The 20,079-nt window shown below is 49.8% G+C and overlaps 1 protein-coding gene across 1 annotated transcript; it reads right to left on the bottom strand.

Annotated features, from left to right (window-relative positions):
* Positions 1–1,539: 1,539 nt before the first annotated feature.
* On the bottom strand, positions 1,540–18,576 carry Xkr5 (XK related 5). Its single transcript, XM_038328907.1, has 7 exons — positions 18,519–18,576; positions 16,298–16,481; positions 10,151–10,335; positions 9,005–9,214; positions 7,450–7,619; positions 6,217–6,328; positions 1,540–2,654 (listed from the first exon to the last, which is right to left on the bottom strand). Exons 1-7 carry the CDS (start codon positions 18,574–18,576, stop codon positions 1,540–1,542), a joined length of 2,034 nt encoding a protein of 677 aa, XP_038184835.1.
* Positions 18,577–20,079: the final 1,503 nt, after the last annotated feature.

Below are 20,079 nucleotides of genomic sequence, written 5' to 3'. Positions count from 1 at the left end.
CTAGGTAGAACAGGAGCTTGATCCCACAGAAGCACAATTACTATAGTTCACAGTGTCACTGTTAACAAACTCCATTACTTCCTGTCTTGCTTACTCATGCACCATAGCACCCTTCTTCCATCCCCAATTGGGGATGCTGAGCTGAGCAGCACTATACGTCTTATTGAGGCCCTATGACCGCTTCTGGACCTAGAGGTGTCTGGAGAGGGCAAACCACGCAACCCCCCCCCCCCCCACATGCTTTGCTCTTTGATGGTTTATGATTGGGCTTCCTTAACCAGTTGGGAAGGAGAACTCTGGGAAATAACAGGAAAAACATGCCAGCAAAGGATGCCTTCAGGAGAAGAGTTAGAAAGGAATTGTATCTGGGCAAGGACCTTTCCTTCCCTTGTTGATGCTCTTATATATTGAATGGGAGAGGGAACACAGTGTAGACGTGAAGGAAATGGCTTTAAAAGAAAACAAATACCCACTGGTTGGTTTTCAGGCAGGAAGGAGGGATGGTGGAGGAGAAAGGACCAGGAGTTCAATGCCATCCTTGGCTACATAGTGAGACTGAGTTCTGTCTTAAAACAGCCAGACTGGGGGCTGGAGAGATGGCTGAGAGGTTAAGGGCACTGACTAGTCTTGCAGAGGATCCAGGCTCAATTCCCAGCACCCACATGGCCGCTCTGACACCCTCACATAGACATATCTGCAGGCAAAACACTAATGCACATAAAAACAAAACAAAACAAAACAAAAAAACCCAACTAGTTCAGTCAAAAGCAACCAAACAACCTCTGTGCCTAGCTGTTACTTCTGTCCCGCCAAAGGGATCTGAACTCAAAATGGTGCTCAGTTATGTTGGTTATGAGCATAGTTCCCATTTACACCCAGAAAGAATGTGTTCTGTAACAATAAGAGACTAAAAATAATGTATCTAGAAAGCATATTGTTTTTATTTTTAAAAATTGTATGTGTATGGGTGTTTTGCCTGCATGTGTGTCTGTGTACCATGTGTGTGCAGTGTCCACAGAGGCCAGAAGAGAGTATCATCTCGGCTGGGACTGAAGTCACAGGTGATTATGAATTTCCATGGAATTGAACCAGAGTCCTCTGGAATAGCGTAACTTAACTGCTGAGCCACATCTCCATCCCCCAAAGCATTTTTAACAAGTGATTAATAAGCATCCCACGTGAAGAACAGCTAATTACAAAGAATCCGGGATGAAACTGGACTCTGAGTTTTCCTTTTGCTTTGCATTCCCAAGACGTCGCAGACAAGAGAGATGCTCTGGGGGCTCATGCACCTCATAAAAGGAGCCGAAACCCTTTTGCCTGTCCCCACGGCACTTGGCTCTCTGCTGTGCATACTATGTGATGTCGGGTGGGGCCAGGAGGGGAGATTTTAGACATCATCCTATCCTGTTCCTTCATCTTTTCAGGTGTGCAGGTAGAGACCAGAAATAGGACACAGTCATCAGGTGTGGGTTTGTCTTCCCACGATGCTGAACGGCTGCCAGTCTGATGTTTTAACCTGTTCCACCCCGGCTAAAATCAGATGAAGAAACTCGCTTCCTGTTTCCTCCTGTCTCTGCAGCTATGGTCCCTCTGGATAGACTCAGACTTAGGGGTCGATGTGAATCGTGGCTCTTCAGCAGGTCTCAGGCTTGTCCCTGGCAATAACCTCTGTGTACTTAGGTCCTTGGCAGGCTCCCTCCACTCCTCACACTCTGAGCTATCTGGGGCTCGCCCAGGGAGGCCTGCACTGGGGCAGAAGTTTCTGCCAGGAATGGGACTAATGTTGGCCATGGTGACAGGAAAGGGCTTAGTGACTGCCCGGGGCGAAGCAGGCTGCACAGGCCTGCTCTCTCTCAGTGTCCCGGAGTGGGATGCCTGCATGGCCACTGGGCTGCCTTTTTGGTAGGAGGGCGTGGTCCTTTCCATGGTGGCACTGAAGTACAGTGTTGTGCTTGCCTGTCCTTCCTCCCCTTTCAGAGGCCCATCCGCATCCTTCCCCTGGGCTTCCAGGTCAGCCTCAGTCCCATCCTTCGGGTTGTCTTCCTCCTGTGGAGCTGGTGGTTTCTGGGTGGTTGAGTTGTCCTCATGCTCGCTGGCAAAGGAGACAAAACTTGAAGTTTCCAGTGACTCCATCTCTGCTTTCGGAGCACCTGCGAACTCAGAGCCTTTCTCCAAGGTCAAAGGGTCACAAGGAGAGGATGGGAGATCTTTCTGGGAAAACAGGGGCTTCCTCTGCAGATTACAGTGTTGACTCGACCCCAATACAGGGGAACAGGAGTAGCCACGGCTGTCACCTCCAAGGACTGCGTTGATCTTAGATACACTTCCTGTCTTGAGAGCAAGTTTCACCAACAGCCAGTGGTGGTGGCTAAAGAAGGAATACTCCCCGGATCTCCGATTCCCCAGCCCTACCTCTGTTGTACTCTGCTCTGGGCTGGAGGCCTTATCTAGACTGGTTAGCTCATAGCTTTCCTCTTGGCACCAGCCTGAGCTCTCTGATCTCTCCCCTGTTGGAACCACGGCCCTGGGAGAAGCCTCTGATTCAGCTTTGTCATTCTCTATGGGGCCACAACATCTCCTCTGGAGGCTCTGCTGGATGTCTGAAGCTTTTGGATGTAGCAAGGTATAATAAAGAACCAGCGAGACACTGCCTGAGAAGAAAACAGCACAAAGGAGAACATGAGGTTACATTCTGGGACACCCCATATCCTCCCATGAATGACGGTCTCAGTGGCTACTTTGAGCAGTATAATTTCTGACCTATAATAGGGAGACTCAGAACTGGATATTGTTCAGGAGGAGTTTTAAACAGACCCCAGCATCTAACCGCTATAAATGTTTCTGAACGTGGCTTCATTCCTGTTGAGCCTCAGCCTTCTTCCTGGAGGGCATCTGGCATTGACCCCTCCAGTTCTGTGCAAATGTGTGCCTGCACACGGGCACCAGAGGCATAGTAGTAATCTCGTAACTTCCAGAATCCCACCACCGGCACGGTGTGGACTGATGCCAAAGCCGGGGGTGGCAGGAGGTAAGAAAGTGACCTCGAAAACAAGAGCCCGAAGCAGAGGTCAGTCCCGCTCCTCAAAAGCCCCTGTCAAGGCATTTCCACGAACAACAACACTTCCTCTGTGCACAAACATCTTAATCACGCTGTTGTCAGTTTCGTTTATGTCGATCAGAAGTGTTGACTGCTGCAATAATCTCTTTAGCAGAGCATTCCAGTAAGCCACCCACGCTGTTTCCAGTTTCCTGTCACACTGGAGAAAGTGCCTGGGTTAAGGGTGCTCGTTATAGACTCAGGAGACGTGAGCTAAGTGTGAGGAGGAGGCTGAAGGCGCCGGGAGATGGCAGTGTGACAGACCCTAGGAGGGAACCCAAAGGACGTTGCCCTTAGACCCTTGATGTCTCTGGGGACAAGGGCAGGTCACTGGTGTGCAGTAGGTTTGGAAGTGGGGACAAGGACTGCATTCCTGTCCTCTCTGTAGTGGACACAGCTGACGTGCCAGTTTCTATACAATGCAGTGCATGCATACCAAGCCCAAACACTCAGCTTTTGCAATAAGTTCTACCAAGGCAGAAAAGAGCAGCAAACCAGCTGACCTTTGCTACCCTCCCTATGTGCCCGGGACAATGGGTAGGCAGCAGAGTCTGCCGTAGTCAGAGGCACTGAGAGCGCTGATTTCCTACCACCTGCTGGACTCTTGGCCGAGCTCAAGGCTGGCACGCAGTAGGCACTAAATGCATGTTTGTTCAGGGAAAGAAGGAAACAGGCAGCCAAGATTCGGGCAGGAACTATTTCAAGCCTGTATTCTTGGAACTATAACTCTTTGAGAAATATTTTATGTATATGTGTTTTGCCTGCATGTATGTTGGTGTACCTCATGCCTGCCTGGTGCTCCAAAGAGGCCATCAAATGTCCTGAAACTAGAACCAGACCCTTATAAGACTCCACGTGTGTAAACCATGTTCTCTGGAAGAGGTGCCAGTGTTCTTTACTGCCAAGCCATCTTTCCAGCTCCTCCTTCCTTCCTTTCTTTTTTCTTTCCTTTCTCTCTCTTTAAATCCTTCTTCTTCTTCTTCTTCTTCTTCTTCTTCTTCTTCTTCTTCTTCTTCTTCTTCTTTTCTTCTTCTCCTTATCCTTCTCCTTCTCCTTCTCTTCCTCCTCCTCCTCTCCTCCTTCTCCTTCTCTCCTCTTCTTCCTCCTCCTCCTCCTCCTCCTCCTTTTTTGAGACACAGGATGTCTGTGTAGCCCTGCCTGTCCTGAAACTCACACTGCCTCTGCCTCCCAAGTGCTGGGATTAAAGGTGTGCACCACCATCACCTGGCTTATAATTTTTCTTTTAAATAATTACTTGTTTTCTTGGTACAAAGCCTTGATACATAGCCTTTGCTGGTCTCAAACTTGCGTCAATCCTGCGTGAGCTAAGTGTTAGGATTGCAGGCATGAGACATCATTTCTGGCTTATATAGTTAGCTCTTTTTTTCCCCCTCAAGACAGGGTTTCTCTGTGTAGCTTTGGTGGTTCTGGAACTCACTCTGTAGATCAGGCTGGCTTTGAACTCACAGAAGTCCTCTTACCTCTGTCTCCTAAGTGTTGGTATTAAAGGCATAAAGGAATGTACCACTGCCTGCCCACAGTTCATGTACTGGGTATTGAACTCAGGGCTTCTTGAATGCTAAATAGTCACTTTACCTGTGAGTTGCTTCTTGGATTTTTTTTTTTTTTTAAATAAACAGGGGTTTTCTACTTAGCCCAGGCTTGCCTCAGATTCACTATGTGCGCCGTGATGGCTTAGAATTCACGTCAGTGCTCTTGCCTCCGGCTGCCAAGCCCTGGATTTACAGAAATGAACCATCACGTCTGGCAGTAACATAATTTGGTGTGATTTTAAACACGTATCAGATATACTATTCTCTAACGCCTGGGTTTAAGGACTGACTCACAGTTGCGTTGTTTCCGCTCTTTCTTTTGGCACACTCTTCCTTTCCTATGGGGGAGGGGACTCCCAGAGGGCCAAAGGAAAGCCAGAGGTGTGTTCAGCGCCACCTACTGGTGGGCAGAGGAAAAACACAGATCAGTCCCTTCTGCTTGAGGGGACAGTTTTTTACTCCCAGTCTATTGGGCTTACCGGAAGTGTTCATACCTCCTGTGAACTAGAAAATACCAAATGAATGGTTAAGTCTCTCAGCTGTGAGGACCATCTCATCATATCCCAAGGGAGTCCCTCTTCACAGGGAGATGACTGGGCACAGTCAAGAGCAATAGGCTGACTTGTAAGTGGCCGAGTAACTCTCTTCTGGACACGGGCTCTCCTAGGCTTTCAACTGGCCACTCACATGCACACAAGCAGCTTAGAGATCAGCATCTTCTACTCAATTTACGGGCAGCATTCTGGACAGGTGTGGCTGCTCCTACCTTTGTTTGAGGCTTTTAGCAGTCTAGCCAGTTAGACAAAGCTAAGCTCTGAGTCTCAGGCTGCAGGCAGCAGCCTCCTTACCCACAGCCTAAGTCCCATCTTCTACTCACGGCTCTTAAACTATTCCCTGTCTTTCCAGCTCATAAAAATAAAAATACAAGTTGTAGCCAGGCCGTGGTGGCACACCTTTAATCCCAGCACTCAAGGGGCAGAGGCAGGTGGAGCTCTGAGTTCTGAGTTCGAGACCAGCCTGGTCTACAGAGTTCTGCATTCCAAACATTCCAAAAAAAAGCCAGGGCTACACAGAGAAACCGTGTCTTGAAAAACCAACTAACTAACCAAACAAACAAAACAACAGGTTGTGGTTGAGGAGACAGCTCAGTGAACTGAAGACTTGTTGCATACATGTGAATGCTTGGGAACCTACGTAAAAGCTAGGAAGGGATGGGGCAGCTGCCTGTAATCCCAGCACTTGGGAGGCAGAGACAGGGGAAGGCCCAGGGCAAGCCGGCTAGTTAGACTATTAGGAATCTGGGAGCCCTAGGTTCAGTGAGAGACCCCAACTCAATAAATAGTTAAGAAAGAAATCCAGAATCAACTTCAGGACCTCACATGTGGCATCTGCACACACATCATGCGAACATGTGCACAAACATGCATACATACCACACGTACAAACTCATGAAAATAAATAGAAATAATAAATATAAAATGAAATACAAATACAAGTGTGTGTGTGTGTGTGTGTGTGTGTGTGTGTGTGTAATCCTGGCTAAGAAGGCTCAGTAAGTCTTACCAATCAGAAATCCAGACGAGACTCCCGCCACAGTCCATAGGCTGGTCCGTGGTGCCCCCTGCAGGAAGTCAGTGGCCAATAGCAAGAGGATGGAGTTCTCCAGCAGCATGACCTGTGGGGTCAAGAGAGCCACCATGTCCTGCTATCTGAAGCTCCTCCCTTCTGTTTGGTACCTGCTAGGGTTCACAAACCAAGGTGCTGCCCCCAGGCAGGACTAGGTCCCATTGGGAACGTTTCTACAAGGGGAGGTTTGCTGGCATGGTTCATAATGATAGCCACAGAATCACAGACACAAAGGGGGTATGGTGAGAATGACAGGTGTTTGGTAGAAGGGATTCTATCCATCCCACACTAAGACAGCTGACAGATGCCGGCACAGGTACTACCAGCTCAGCCACATCCTCAAAGCTGCCAGGAGGAGTCGCTGCTTGTTCTAGGCAGAACATGATGAGACACAACTAGAGTCCCCCACCTCTCACATTGCTAACATGTTTTAGGCTGTGTGTCTGCTGAGATCAATAAGTCCCTCATGGGTGAAGCCACACTTTCCAGAGCTGATCCACCTCTGAGAAAGGAGAAAGTGAGCCCAGGCATTCAGCTTCCAAAGGAGGTGGACTAGCAATGCCGCCCAAAGCTATCTCCAAAACAAGAATTCCAGACCTCATGGGGACGGACCTGGGAATCTCCACTTTAAAAAAAGGTCCCCACGTGCATCTGTTAACAAGGTCTGCTGAGTTGCCTGCACCTGATGAGACGGCAACAGTTGGGTGTCCGGCTATTGTCAAAGTGTGCAATCACTGTAATTTCTGCTTATGCTAGGCTATTCCTGTGCACTGTGTGTGTGTGTGTGTGTGTGTGTGTGTGTGTGTGTGCTGTGGTGCACAGGCATGTGGAAGGCAGAGGAGGAACTCCAGTGTCTTCCATTATCGCTCTACCTTATTGCTTGAGACAGGGTCTTTCACAAAGCTGGAAGCTTGACATTTTGGTAAGGTTGTCTAGTTAAGGTCTAGGGGTCTGCCTGTGTCTGCTGAGGTCACAGGCGTTTGGTTGCTGGGGATTTGAACTCAGGTCTGTATGCATGCACAGTAAGTACTCTTACCCTCTGAGCTGATTCCAGCCCCTGGTATTCCTTCTTTAATCGATGGACAGGCACACACCCACATAGGTACACCCTCCCCACTTAACAATGTAAGGTAAAAACCAGGCTTAAAGAAAACCTCCATTGCCACTTGCCAAGTAGAAGCTGGCCATCCTGCTCCTGGAAGGGCTGTCCCAGAAGTTGATATAGCAGAGGATGTACACGGCCCCCACCAGCAGGTTGAAGAGCCTCCAGTGGCAGGTGCTCTCCACAATGTCGCTTTGCTGGGCTACGAGCCAGAAGGACATCACCAGCCAATGAGCACCTGGAGAGGGGGAGGAGTGGGAGTCCACGTTCAGTGGGGAGATGGGAAGGGGGTGAGGCTGAACTTGAGCATCCCACAAGAGATTTCCCTCAAAGCCAGAAGGGAACTGAGGGGCACAGGCAAGCTACTCATTCTATCTTTGCATGTCTGCCTCTCTGAGCCCCACAGGAGGCATTTGACCTAGTTTGGAGTCGAGAAAACAGACTGGATTCAGTGACATGCATCAGGCCTTACCTATGGATACCCTTTGCTTCCTGAAAGCATTTAAAGATGCACCTATAAAGCCCTCCACTCTCTTTACACTGCTGCTCTACAAACCCAACCCTCCAGACCCAAAGAGAACTCCATGTGGACCAGTTACAAGTTTTCTTCTTATATTTTAAGATGAATAGCCTCATTCTGGAGCACAAGCTGAATTTTAAAATGACGGATAAAATGTAGTTAATTTCTCCGTAGGAACACAACTTTTTTTTTCTTTTCCAAAAAAATGTTCTTTTCTGCCAATAACTGTATTAAATGTTTGCTCTGGGTACATGGGCCAGCTATTTCTCAATGTTCTCGGTTCTCTTAAAACAAGAGTACACTGTTCCCTCTTGCAGAGTGTATTCACTGATGACCAGAGGACATTGCTGTCCTTGGCAAGGACACACAGGCCCCATTCAGGAGTCTGAAGGGCTAGACAGACTCTTGGTCATCACATTCATATCTGTGCTGGCAAAGAGAAGACTGGGGTTCGGTGGGGACTTCCTGTTTTAGACAAAGTGTCCAAAAAAGAAAAAAAAAAAAAACAAAGGAAACAGGGAGCTTATGGAGGCTCTAAGAAGCAGCATATACACTACACAGTTTTGCACAGGATCAGGTGGAACCTGGACCACCCTTCTGTGTGAGCAAAAACATTCTACAGGATGGTCTACCATAGTCTTCTGAGAACTGTGCTTTCCAGCTTTAGCTGGGTATTTTGAGTCTGGGATTTCTATGGTGGTGTAGCCAAAGAGTCAGCATGCGCCACCACCTCTTGCATTGGAGGCACACTGTTGGGACCTAGGGTCTGGACCTCCGTGTTCACGGGTCTGCGCTACCAAGGATGGTTTGACTGGCAGGGCATAGCAGAAGCCATGCTGTGGGTGTTCTAGGTTGAAGAGGACCGGACGTCTACAATTCCTGTTTCTTGGAATTGCCAGGACCGAGGGTGAGTCAAGGTTACGTTGCTGAAGAGAGAGGCCACACCTGTGCCTCCAGTCTGCGGAGGTCTCCTAAGAACACAAAGGCCCGCTTTTCTGCTTCCCTAAGGTCCTCTGTTGAACCCAGTAGCCACAGATGTAGGACAGAGGACCGTGGACCATTACCGTTAAGGCTTTGATGAACGGAACAGAAGCCCCACTTACCTCCAACCACTAAGACCCAAACACGGTAAACCCTGCAGAACAGAACCAGGCTCAGCACACGGGCTCCCAACATGCCCATCCTCCAGAAGTGCTGGCACAGGAGGGCAGCCCATAGCATCCTGCGGTGGCCTGGCTTCATGACGCCCAGGAAATGGCTGTATGACACAAGGGCCCAGGACAGTGACGACCAGGAAAGTAAGGCACTGATCCCTGGAGGATTGAACAGACAGAAATCCCTACAGACTCTGAAGCACACACTCAGATGCCCTCCATCATGTCTTTCTGGGAACAACAAAGTCCTTATAAAGAACTAGCCTGATGGTGATGCACTATTGACCATATGTAATATGGTAATGATGTACCATTAGGTGGGTAACCTAATAATGCTATACAAACATGCCTTTAACACGGAAGCAAGGGGAGGCAGGAAATGGCTCCACTGTCCAGTGCCCTAGATGCTCTTCTTCTTGATGTCCTTTAAAAAGGTCCCCGTCCCTGGGCTTCTAAGGCCTCCAGCCTAAACTATGATTAAAAAGATGTGGGTCCTACAGGATGCATACAGACATGGTTCATGACAAGTATTTGCCACACATAAAGGGGCTTTGATGGAGGAATGGTGGAATGAGCAGCCACATTTGAGTGTTCCGAACTTCTGTTTTAAGTTTGGATAGTTAAATAGAAGAGGGAGGGAGGAAGGTGGGTAGGGGCAAGAGAGAGGAAGTGGGAGGGAGAGAAGGAAGTAATGAGGTGATCTGGCTGGATGAAAGCTGGGAACACATCTGCAGGAGTTGAGCAGATGTGGGGTGTCAGATGTCAGCTACTGACATGGTAGCCCCAGGAGAGATGAACATGTAGACTCCTGAGAAGCAGACTCCCCAAGGGAGTTTTCAAGGTCATGTCCCTTCCGCACAACTTTTGACTTAAGGATTGACTTTAGATGCTTTACCCCAAGAAACCAGCTCTCTGTGACCTCATGACCCCAAGCAAAAGCTATCTGTAACCATCGTTTGTGTTAATGATCATGGGGGTTTCCCTGGTCTCCCAAACAGGAGAAATCCTAGAGGGGACACCGGGTCCTACAAGGTCAGACACATGTTCCCGTCATCTGGGAAACAGTGGGTGTGAGTCGTGGTGAAAGGTACCCACCTGGCACAACATCTGTGAAGTCAGAGGCTAGGAACACATACACCTGGAGCAGCAGGTGGGGCCCTGTCTGGAGCAGAGCCTCCAGGAGCCGGAGCGCCGACAGGTCAGCCTCCTGCAGGTGCAGCTGTCCCGAGCAGGGAGCCTCCCTTCCTTTCCACAGAGCGGCTGCCACAGAGTCCCAGTGCCTACAGAGATCAAAGACATCATGACATAGACCATGAAACCAGCTGTGCGGGCTGCCAGACACCAACCTTTCACACGGATATATGAGGCGTCCTCAGGAGTGCCCTACTGATGCCTCTTAGGGCCACCAGTTAGGTGGTTGCTGAGCTCTGAGTTCAAGCTGCCTATTTCAGTTCATGTGCTCAGCAGGGCGTCACTGTAGGTGACTATCCCCTAGGTTAGAAGGACTAGGGGTAGGTGGGTAGGTTGAAGTTACTGCCAGGTTAAAGAGCCAAGGCTGGGTCTGGTGAGGGCTGTAGAGAATCTTGATCAATGTCTTCACCTCAGGTCTTCCAGGGAGGGCGAAGGACCCCTTCAATAGAGATCTGCTGCAAGGCACTGTGGGTAATCACCCCTTTGGAGCATAGCGATGAAGGAGCCCTCATCTTCCTCCAAGGAGTGTAGATCTCTCTGTTCCCTGAGACAGGAATGCTGTAAAAGCAGCTGGGGAAGGTGGGTCTGGGGTCCTCACTGGAGGCTGGCAAGAGAGGTGGGGCAAGATGAGGAAGCTAAGGACTGATAGGATCCTATTTAACAATATCAGAATTCAGTTCAGCCCATGGGCATTGGCTTTTTCTCTGGAAAACTGATTGGAAGAGGTATGTATGCTGTGTTTGAGATATGGGATAAGTATGTACATTTGTAGGCATGTTTGTAAATGAGTGCATATATGTATAAATGTATGTGTACACATGAATGTTCAGTGTTCAAGCATATGCCTGCATACAGCATGTGCAAACACACAGTGCATATGCACACATAGGCATGTATACATATGTCCACACATGTGAAGTATACATGAACACAGAATATAATACAGTACATATCACACATGAATGTCCACATGTATCTCATAAATACATGAATATGTGTGCATATGTGTGCATATGTAGGTGTATGCACAATTGCTGTGGAAGCTGATACAGCACTCAAGCAGGAATGACTGAAGGTTTGGTGTTGGTAAAGGAAGCAAAGGAGCAAATGCAGGGAATGTTGGAGCGTGCAGAGGGGGACTTGGCCGAGCAGGATGGAGAAGGGCTTACCGGTGGCTCTAAGACACCTATAAGTTCAAACTCTTGGAAATGGTGACATTAACGTGCAGCAGAAAGGAGCCTGCTAGCAGCTGCTTGATTGACAGGGGTAAACAGAAGGACCTGGGGATTTTAGTTGTAAGTTAAGACTCATGGACAGAGGCAATGGGCATGGTTGAGTGGACAGGAAGAGGCTAGAGGAAGTGGTGTGCAGATATTGGGGACCCAAGGCAGAACCTTAGCAACTGGTCACCTTGAGGACAGAAAGGTCACCGAAAAGAGTAGCAAGTTTGAAAAAGCATAGAGCATTCTCAAAGTCAAGGGCAGACGTAAGACAGAGTCACATGATACACAATAGCCTGCTGGGGTGTAAGAGGGACAGTTAGAGAGCAGGGACCAGAGGCCTGTCTCAAAAGTCCGCAGGATTGGGCTGAGCAGGGCCGCAGGGCCACGGCAGCTTAGGCATGGCTGTGTGACCTTCCTAGTGTGCAGCGGGAATCAAGACTTAGAAAGAAGCGAGAGCACGTCTTTGTCTGTGTCTCCACAAACATACAGTAGACACTCTGTGCTGATAGGGTCCCCTTGTGAAAGGGCCACCTCCCACACAGCCCGGATAACCATACCAGCTGCCCTGGGGTGACCGGGCTTTGAGGGCCTACCAGGGGTAGGGTCTACTCTCGCTTACTAACATCCTCCCTGGGTCTAAGTTGTGCAGCAAAGAGGCAAAGTGCCACTGCCAACGGCGTGGATAGCAGTACCCAGTGGCTCCACCTGCGAGTTGAACCCTTGAGGTCGCCTAGGAAAGCCAGCAAAGCAGCTTGCTAAGGTTCTGAAGATGACAAGCCAACATTCCCACCTCCCGGCCCAAGGATCAAGGCTGACTTTGAAACGACTTTATTCCTGGTGTGGAGGGTCCAGGGAAGATGTTTAGGACAAATAAGTTTTCTTTTCCATCTTTTGACTCCTGCTGAGAATTGATTTCCTCTGAGTGTCTAAGACCATTGTTCCTGACACAGACTAATGTTAGGAGAAACATGCACTAAAACCACACACCATAGTTTTCCTTCCCTTCTCAGATCATCTCTCCACGGGATGGGCTAGTTTCCTCTTCCTGCCTGCTCTCCAGTCCCCACCAAAGGGTTTTAGTTCAGCAACTGCTTTCCACCACCCTTTGGTGCTAGGGACTGCACCCAGGGTCCTTGTGCTGGCTGGATCAGTGTTCTCCTGTTGAGTCACACCCTCAACCCCTCCAACAGGAAGTTTTATTAGGCTTTGACTACAGAAGGAATAAGGCAAATGAAAGATGTTCTTTAGAGAAGTGAGTTGTGAGTTTTAGTTGTGCAAAGCACACACACACACACACACACACAATGCTTAGAACAAGGAAGAAAATATGTCAGCTGAGTGCCTGGCATGTAGGTCTTGCTAGGGAGAAGCTGGAGAGGACAGAACAGGGGTGGATGTGAAGCCGAGCTGGGTGTAGGGTGTATGAGACATCAGTGGTACCAGACAGAGGCTTTGGAATGGGACCTGTGGCTGCCAGGCTGGGGTCGGGCAGAGAGATGGAGGAATTCGGGCTGAGACTAGGGGGGACAGCTGCTGGGGGAGTTCCCTAGGGAGTTGGAACGAGATGGGGGCAGTGGGAGCTTTTTCTGAGGTCCCAAAAAGCACCCTGACTTCTCTTCTGGATGCTGTGTCTCAGTTCCCCCGCCCCCGTCCTGGGTTTTTGGAGGCTTGTGCCAACTGTTCCTGGTGCCATCTTTCTAAGGCCTGACTCCCTCCTTCGCTCCAGGCCCTTCCCTTGGTCTTGATGGTACGCCAGTGCTGTCAGCTATTCCCGAGTTAGTCTCAGACACCGGAATTAATTGCATGTGTCTGCAATCCGGCAGGGCACAAGCAAATTACTCGATGTGAGCCATATTGCCGAAGGCTCAAGATTCCTAGTTGCATTAAAAACAACACGTACCATAGGCAGAACATTGGATGTGCAATTTCTTTACCCGACAGGTCTTTGGAGTTAAGTTGTCTCAGCTCTTAATGACACTGACTTCCATCACAACTAGAATGGTCTATCCTGGGCTCACAGCTTGGGGAATAAGTGATTCTTCTGTCTGTGGAAATGTTTTTGGTGGTGATAGAGCTGAGACTGTCAACGGTTTGAGTATAGTTGTGCTTCATGTGCTTATTTGGTGTGTGTGTGTCTGTATGTGTGTGTGCACACACACAATGGTACACATGTGACAGTCAGAGGGCAACTTTTGGAAGTTGACTCTTTCTTCCGAGTGGGTCCCTGAGACTGAATTCAGGCAGTCAGTCTTGGTGGCAAGTACCTTACCTGTGTTTGAACATCGAATCTGCACCTATCCATGTCAAGCTGGTCTCATATGCTATTAAAGTGTGTCTTAACTTTCTCTTTGCTGCAGAAAAATTGCTATGCCAAGACACACGCCGAGGAGGAGCGCATTTAGGTAGTCTCGCATCCTCCCGGGATGCGTTCCTAAGTAGATATGTGGGTTTTTTAAACAAGGTGAAGGAGACAGAAGCACACGCAGCATCAGAGTGTAAACAAGATGTTCAGACGGAGAAATAACTTCACTTGTGTAAAGTGAGTTGTCATTAAGGTCAGGGTCTCTTGAACAGCAGACTTAACATTAAAGATTGTGTTGTTTGGAATTAAAACCAGAATCCAATTGCGTCTTCAGCCCTTGCAATTTCTATAAGTGGTTTTACCTCAAGGGATTCTGTTGAATCGATTTCTCTGCTGTTAGTTCATTCGTCTGCCTTTCATTATGGAGTCAGTTAATGGGCGGGGCTTCATTTTCTAAAGTTTGAGATTGTGCAAAACACAGCTGTTCTGGCTCCCCCTACAGGTGCCTTTGCCAAACTGCAATGAAGACCAAACAAAACCAAACCTGATCTGCGTGGCTTATCTCCTGTTCGTTTTTTTTGAGCCGCTGTATCAGAGCCAGAGATTCGCCACTTTCAACTTTCAGCGCTTTCTGCTGAGAAGGTAGACGGTAGCTGGCCTCATCTGCAATCTCTGGGTCACTGTGGAGGGGGTGTCCCTTATGCTTCTTCGGCTGCTGGGAAACTGAGAGCCAAATCTGTGGTCCAGTTCTAAAAAAACTTCACATTCTGGCTTTACCGCCAAATATATTACTTTATCTCTTCCTGGAAATCAATATTTATTTTTTCCCTCAATTTTATCATGAGATTCATTTTTATTATGTCCTATAAGTCTCTCTCTCTCTCTCTTTCTCTCTCTCTCTCTCTTTCCCTCTCTCTCTCCCTCTCTCTCTCTCTCTCTGCCAATGGAGGCCAGAAGAGGGCACCAGATCCCCTGGAATTGGAGTTAGAGTCATAAATCACCTTATATATGAGTTCTGGGAGCTTAAAGAGTAGCCTGTGCTCTCTACTCCTGAGTCATCTCTCCACCTCCTATATCATCATCATCATCATCATCATTATGGTTATTGTTATTACTTTGAGATAGGGTCTCACTATGAAGCCCAGGCTGTCTTGGAACTCACTATGTAGCCCAGGCTGGCCTCTACCTCAGAGATCCGACTGGCTTTTCATCGTTAAGCCTGGGCTTACAAGCTTGTGTCGCCACACCAGGCTCTCTACATGCCTTTTATAATCACCTGAATGGCTTTGGTAATTAGCTTTCCACGGCTATTGTTTCTGGCAGTTTTCAGTTTGCACTTGTCTTTTCATTTACCCAAGCGGATTTTAAAGTGTGGACCAGAAACTATGCCATCACTTAGTGCTGATGTTGGGGAGTTCACTGTCACATGCCACAGATCTGGACCAGCCTCCAGCCTCCGGCCTCACCTCTCTGAAGGCTTATAAGGGTCCCCAGGGTCACTACAGAGCCCCAGAATCTACTGAAGAATAGTTTATACTCTTTTCTTAAGACCACCCTGAATTCTGTTTCTGAGCTATCTCTGTTGAAGCCACACACTTGTTTGATAAGTTATTCACTGTTTTTGAGATCTCACCCCTCACTAGCGACAGCTCTGCCGTTTCAGGAGAACACAGAGCTCAGACAGGAAGGCCCAGCTTGGGAGAAACCGCTGTGGCACATGTGTGTTCTCGATGCCTCTATATGACAAGGGTCTGCTGGGGAGGAACACAGAGAGGAGGCAGTCACTGGATGTCTTTCTAGAAGCCCCTTCTACTCTGACCCCAGTCCAGCCTGGATGCAGGCAGACGGCACAAGCTCCCAGGCAGAGAGCAGCACTTGGCAGCCGTTCCTTGGATGCACTTCCAACACTGGCCACCTGTGATTTAATAAGCACTTGAGCTTCAGGATTCCCCTGTCTGGTTCCTGGTTTCTTCCCGTTTTATGAAAGCCCCTCAACTCTATGGGGTTATGAGGCAGATGAGAGCAGAAATGCGCTGTGTCTGAAAATGCACAACTCCCTGTCTCCTCTGGAGGCACCTGTGGGCACAGGGAAGCCAGATCCATGCCTTTCATACAAAGGAAAGAAAAAAAGTGATAAACCTTGGTCTCCCAGCTCACTTCTTCCTGCCACAAAAGCATAAAGCAAATGGCATCGTGTGGGCCTTACCATCTAGTTTGTGGTCAGTTAAGTCTGTGCCACTGTCGTGGACTAAGGTCGTCGGGGTCAGATGGAGCACTTTAAGTAAACCGAGTTATGTGGCTCAAGAGGTTGATTAAGGGGTGATACAGAATCTGGCTAAAGACAAGAAGAAGCATTTGAAAGGTCACGGGCGCCATCAGGAGGAGCCCCCTGATGTCAGAGATGTTTCAGGAGGGCAATGCCAAGCAGAGGTACAACCCTGAGCTTCCATGACTTTAAGGTGGGAGTGTGTATGGACAGGGGGATTCTCCCATTACAACAGATGGAAGAGAGAGGGCTGCTCTTACCGCTTCCAGACGCCAAGCTGCAGGAGATGCAGCGACACCAGCCACCAGTGACCCTGATGCCCATCTGCGCGGAACCACAGATAGCTCAGGGCCTGGACCAGGATGCCGGGCAGGAGAAGAGAAAGGGCCAGCCACCCCCAGAGGAGGTGACCTGTGGAGAAATGGTAAACAATCGTGCAGAGACCTGGGGTGAGAGACGATATGAGGATGTTGAAAGGCCAGTTAGGCAACTGCTTTATCGACACCAGATCTCTGTTGTTATGGTGCTGCTTGCCCTCAAAACCTTCCTGCCACAGATATCTGCGTTCTTCCAAGAATGCGCCCGGGATAAGCACGCTAGCCAGCCCAGAGCTCATCTTACGCCCATGCACCATGGGACTTCTCTGTTTTAGCCAGTCCAGGGTCAGGGGCCTCCCTTAAGGCCAAAGCCCACAGAAACTACCCACAGAGACCAAGTCCTCCGAATCTGTTCACCCTGTCTTGTCTGAGGAAGCCCTGCCCAAGTTTCTGGCTCCTGATCAAATGAGTCTCCCCATACGGCACTCCCTGCCTCTGTAACCCGGGGAGCTCTGAGCGATCCTAAGCTTGTCCTGATTCCTTGTCCACGAGGCCATTTAACAAAAAACAAAACAACCCAGGATCCAAACCAACCCCACACAGCATCTTGACTATGAACAAAGAGTCAGCAGGACCTGCTAGAAATAAGACAGGCACAAGGGTAGTGGGCGTGTGTGGGGCTGTCTTTGTCTGTGGGGTTACACAGAACATGTGCCAAGGACCTGATGGAGAGCCCCAGTGATGTGGGAGCCCACAACATGGAGTGATCTCATCCTCGCCACGCTGTTGCTGCCTACCAGAGCCGCTCGTACTAGAATTCAGTCACATTCTGTGGAAGGCTGGCTTTGTCCTCTCTTTTGATTTGTGGTCCTAAGACTCAGGGCTGTGCCTATGCTGGGTAAGGTCTCCACCACTGATCTCCCCCAGTCAGCTTTTCCACCTTGTTTTGAGACAATGCTCTGCTAAGTTGCTCAGACCAGCTTTGACCTTTCTGTAGCCTAGCTGGCTCTAGAGCTGTCTATCCAGCCCACCCTCTCCAGTGACCTGGTTTACAGGCCTGGGCTATCCAGCCGGGATATGGCCATGTAACATTGGACATCAAGAAGGAACTGTGTTGGTACTGCTGATTACTGAGGATGGCAGTGGAGGGCACTCAGCCATCCTTTCACACGACTGTTGCGGGCATTTTCCAGCATTCACAAGGAATGCGGATCTGCAGGCACAAGCCCAAGGCTCGGAGGCACAGCTGGGAACCAGGCAACTATGGGCAGAGGGATTGCCGCCATTCCTTCCTCGGCTTGAGGTTCTGTCGAGTGCTCTACTCCGTGAGCTAAGCATTCAACCCTTCCCTGTTAGAAAGCTAGGGTGCCTAGGTCACTTTCGGCAGCAGTGAGCATCCTGGTTCCTCCAGGTGCAGTCTAGCGCCCTTTGGATTCTGAGCGGGTGACGAGGCAGGAATCTGCAGGGACTACGTTGCAAATTAAAAGTAAATTTCAGAGGTATCGTGTCCAAGAGGAGACTCGGAACCTTGGAGGCTCAGGATGGTGGAGTCTCTTCAGGGGCAAGGCCTTGTAGGAGAGTAGAGGAAGTGGGCAGAAGCACTAGACGCCAGCACCGAAAGGGTTACGAGTTCAAACGTGAAAGGCGCGAAAAGTATGGCCATCTTGCTTCACCTCCACCGCCCACAGAACCCGTGTGCCCAGCAGTCAACGTTCTGCCCTGTCCCACACCCTAAAGGGAAATCAGTGCCCTTTGGGATACCAACCCTCCACTCTCCCAGCCCTCGGCTCGCAGTCGGCAACCCCAGCCAGGAGCCCGGGTGACCAGGGAGCCAGGGCACCTCACCAAGCGCTGGCGCTCCACGCAGCCTCCTCACGCAGCGTGGGCTGGAGCAAGTAGCGGACAGGGATTCAGGACCCCGGGTTTGGGGTATGGAGAGGATCCATACCATGCATTGAGGGGTGTCTGCATGGGTGGAGGGAATCATGCATCAGTGAGGGGATCGCACCGGGAGTGCTCTGCAGGCTGGGAGGGGAGCTACTGTACGTGCACCGGGCTGGCAGAGTTTGCCGCCTGCTAGGACAGCAGTGGCAGATGTGCCCTGCACACTGGGATGGAGTGGGGTGTTGGAGGGGTGAGCACTCGCGGGCTGTGCTGCACTCACGCGCACTTTGCTCGGCCGCTTGCAGCAGGGCAGAGAGTCCCAGGAGCCCCGCGTACATCTTCTGCGCCGCTGCCGCCTGCGCCCGCCCCTTCCCCTGCCCGCCACCGAGCAGGGGAAGCTTCCGGCCTGGGACCCCAAGGCGAGAGGCTTTTCGTCCAAGCCTTTTGCCAAGTTACAAGCGGAGTGGGGGTGAGGGCGGGGACGCCGGGATGGGGCGGACAGGTTCTTAGGCTGCAGTCTCACTTGATCTGTGCCGAATTTGTATGCTGCCCACTTATCCCCCCCCACCCCAACATCCTAAGGGTTGGAGGGCACAGTGAGTTTGTTGTGAGGTACAATAGTTTAGTCACTGGGTGATGACAGTGGTCACAGTCAGAGGATTTGCTCAGACTGGTTAACCACAAATCAGAGTACAGTGGAGTGGAGTGTGTGTGTGTGTGTGTGTGTGTGTGTGTGTGTGTGTGTGCGTGCGCGCGCGCGCGCCCCCGTGCAGCATGCGTACGTGCGTATGTGTGTGCGCGCGCCCGTGTGTGCGTGTGTGCGTGTGTGTGTGTGTGTGTGTGTGTGTGTGTGTGTGTGTGTGTTGGAAAAGTGGGATTTGAATAGCTGATTGAGTCTTTTGAAATTTTTCAGTTATGTGGCCCGAAAAGGGAAAGGCAGGCTACATTCCCGCCTTTAACAGGCGTTTTGCTAACAAACCTTTCCCCCAGGAATCCTTGACGGTTAATCCGGTTCCCCCAAAGCCAGAAGTAAACCTGCCCAAGGAAAGTCTTCTGGGAGATGGAAAAGCATCACCCTTGCATGTGTTACAAGGCAGCGGTTATGTAGAACGTGAACTCCTGATGTCTGGGTGGGGGGGATGGGAGGGTGAAGGGGGAGGGATGGTTTATAACCACCGAGCAAAGAGGACATGGTAGAAACGTTACTAAGAAGAGAACTAGTCGACAGAGATTCTGCCCAATAGGACCTAACAGAATTACTGACAAGAAACAATTAGGACTGAAAAGAAACACTGTTCATGATTGGTGTGAGATGGGGAACATCGCAGTATGCTTACAGCCTTAGAACATTGTCCCCCAATTTCTAGGTGTATGGTTTGAGAAATAGCTACATATCCCATATGGGGCTGCCTCTCTGCTCTGCCCTGTGTGCTGTGCGCAGTTTGGAGGGTCACCTCCCTAGACTCTGCGTGTCGTAAATACAGAATACAGAAGGATCTGCCAGAAGACGCAGCGAGAAATTCTAGCTGGGATATTCTATCTGATTTGAGGGTTGTGTGGTAAAGGAGGGTGGCTCATGATCATGGACAGCCCCCTATGCCTTTAACCTCCCTTCTCTCTGCCTTCTTTTTCTTCAGACCACTTAGATCACCTAACTACTCCCCCCCCCCATGGGGTAATGTGCCTTTTTTCACTAGTATGTTATGACAGGAGGGGAGGGCCTTCACCTGACTGTTGACATTTTGTCCCTGGGCCTAACTTAGGGGAGATTGTTATGAGAGACTTTTTCTGAGGAGATACAACATGACAGACAAAAGTAATGGCTGCACTCATGTCCAACT

This window comes from Arvicola amphibius, chromosome 4, assembly GCF_903992535.2.
Source record: "Arvicola amphibius chromosome 4, mArvAmp1.2, whole genome shotgun sequence".
NCBI lineage: Eukaryota > Metazoa > Chordata > Mammalia > Rodentia > Cricetidae > Arvicola > Arvicola amphibius.
The sequence above is the reverse complement of the archived record's forward strand: the minus strand, read 5'-3'. Positions and strand labels throughout refer to the sequence as shown.

Bases quoted from the DNA above. Each gene is read 5' to 3' on its own strand.
- Xkr5 (XM_038328907.1), bottom strand. From the start codon at position 18,576: ATGTACGCGGGGCTCCTGGGACTCTCTGCCCTGCTGCAAGCGGCCGAG. The intron at 16,482-18,518 runs GTGAGTGCAGCA...CTCTCACCCCAG, and splicing joins AGCGGCCGAGCAAAGTGCGC to GTCTCTGCACGATTGTTTAC. The intron at 7,620-9,004 runs GTAAGTGGGGCT...CCCCCTCTCCAG, and splicing joins TTGGGTCTTAGTGGTTGGAG to GTGCTCATTGGCTGGTGATG.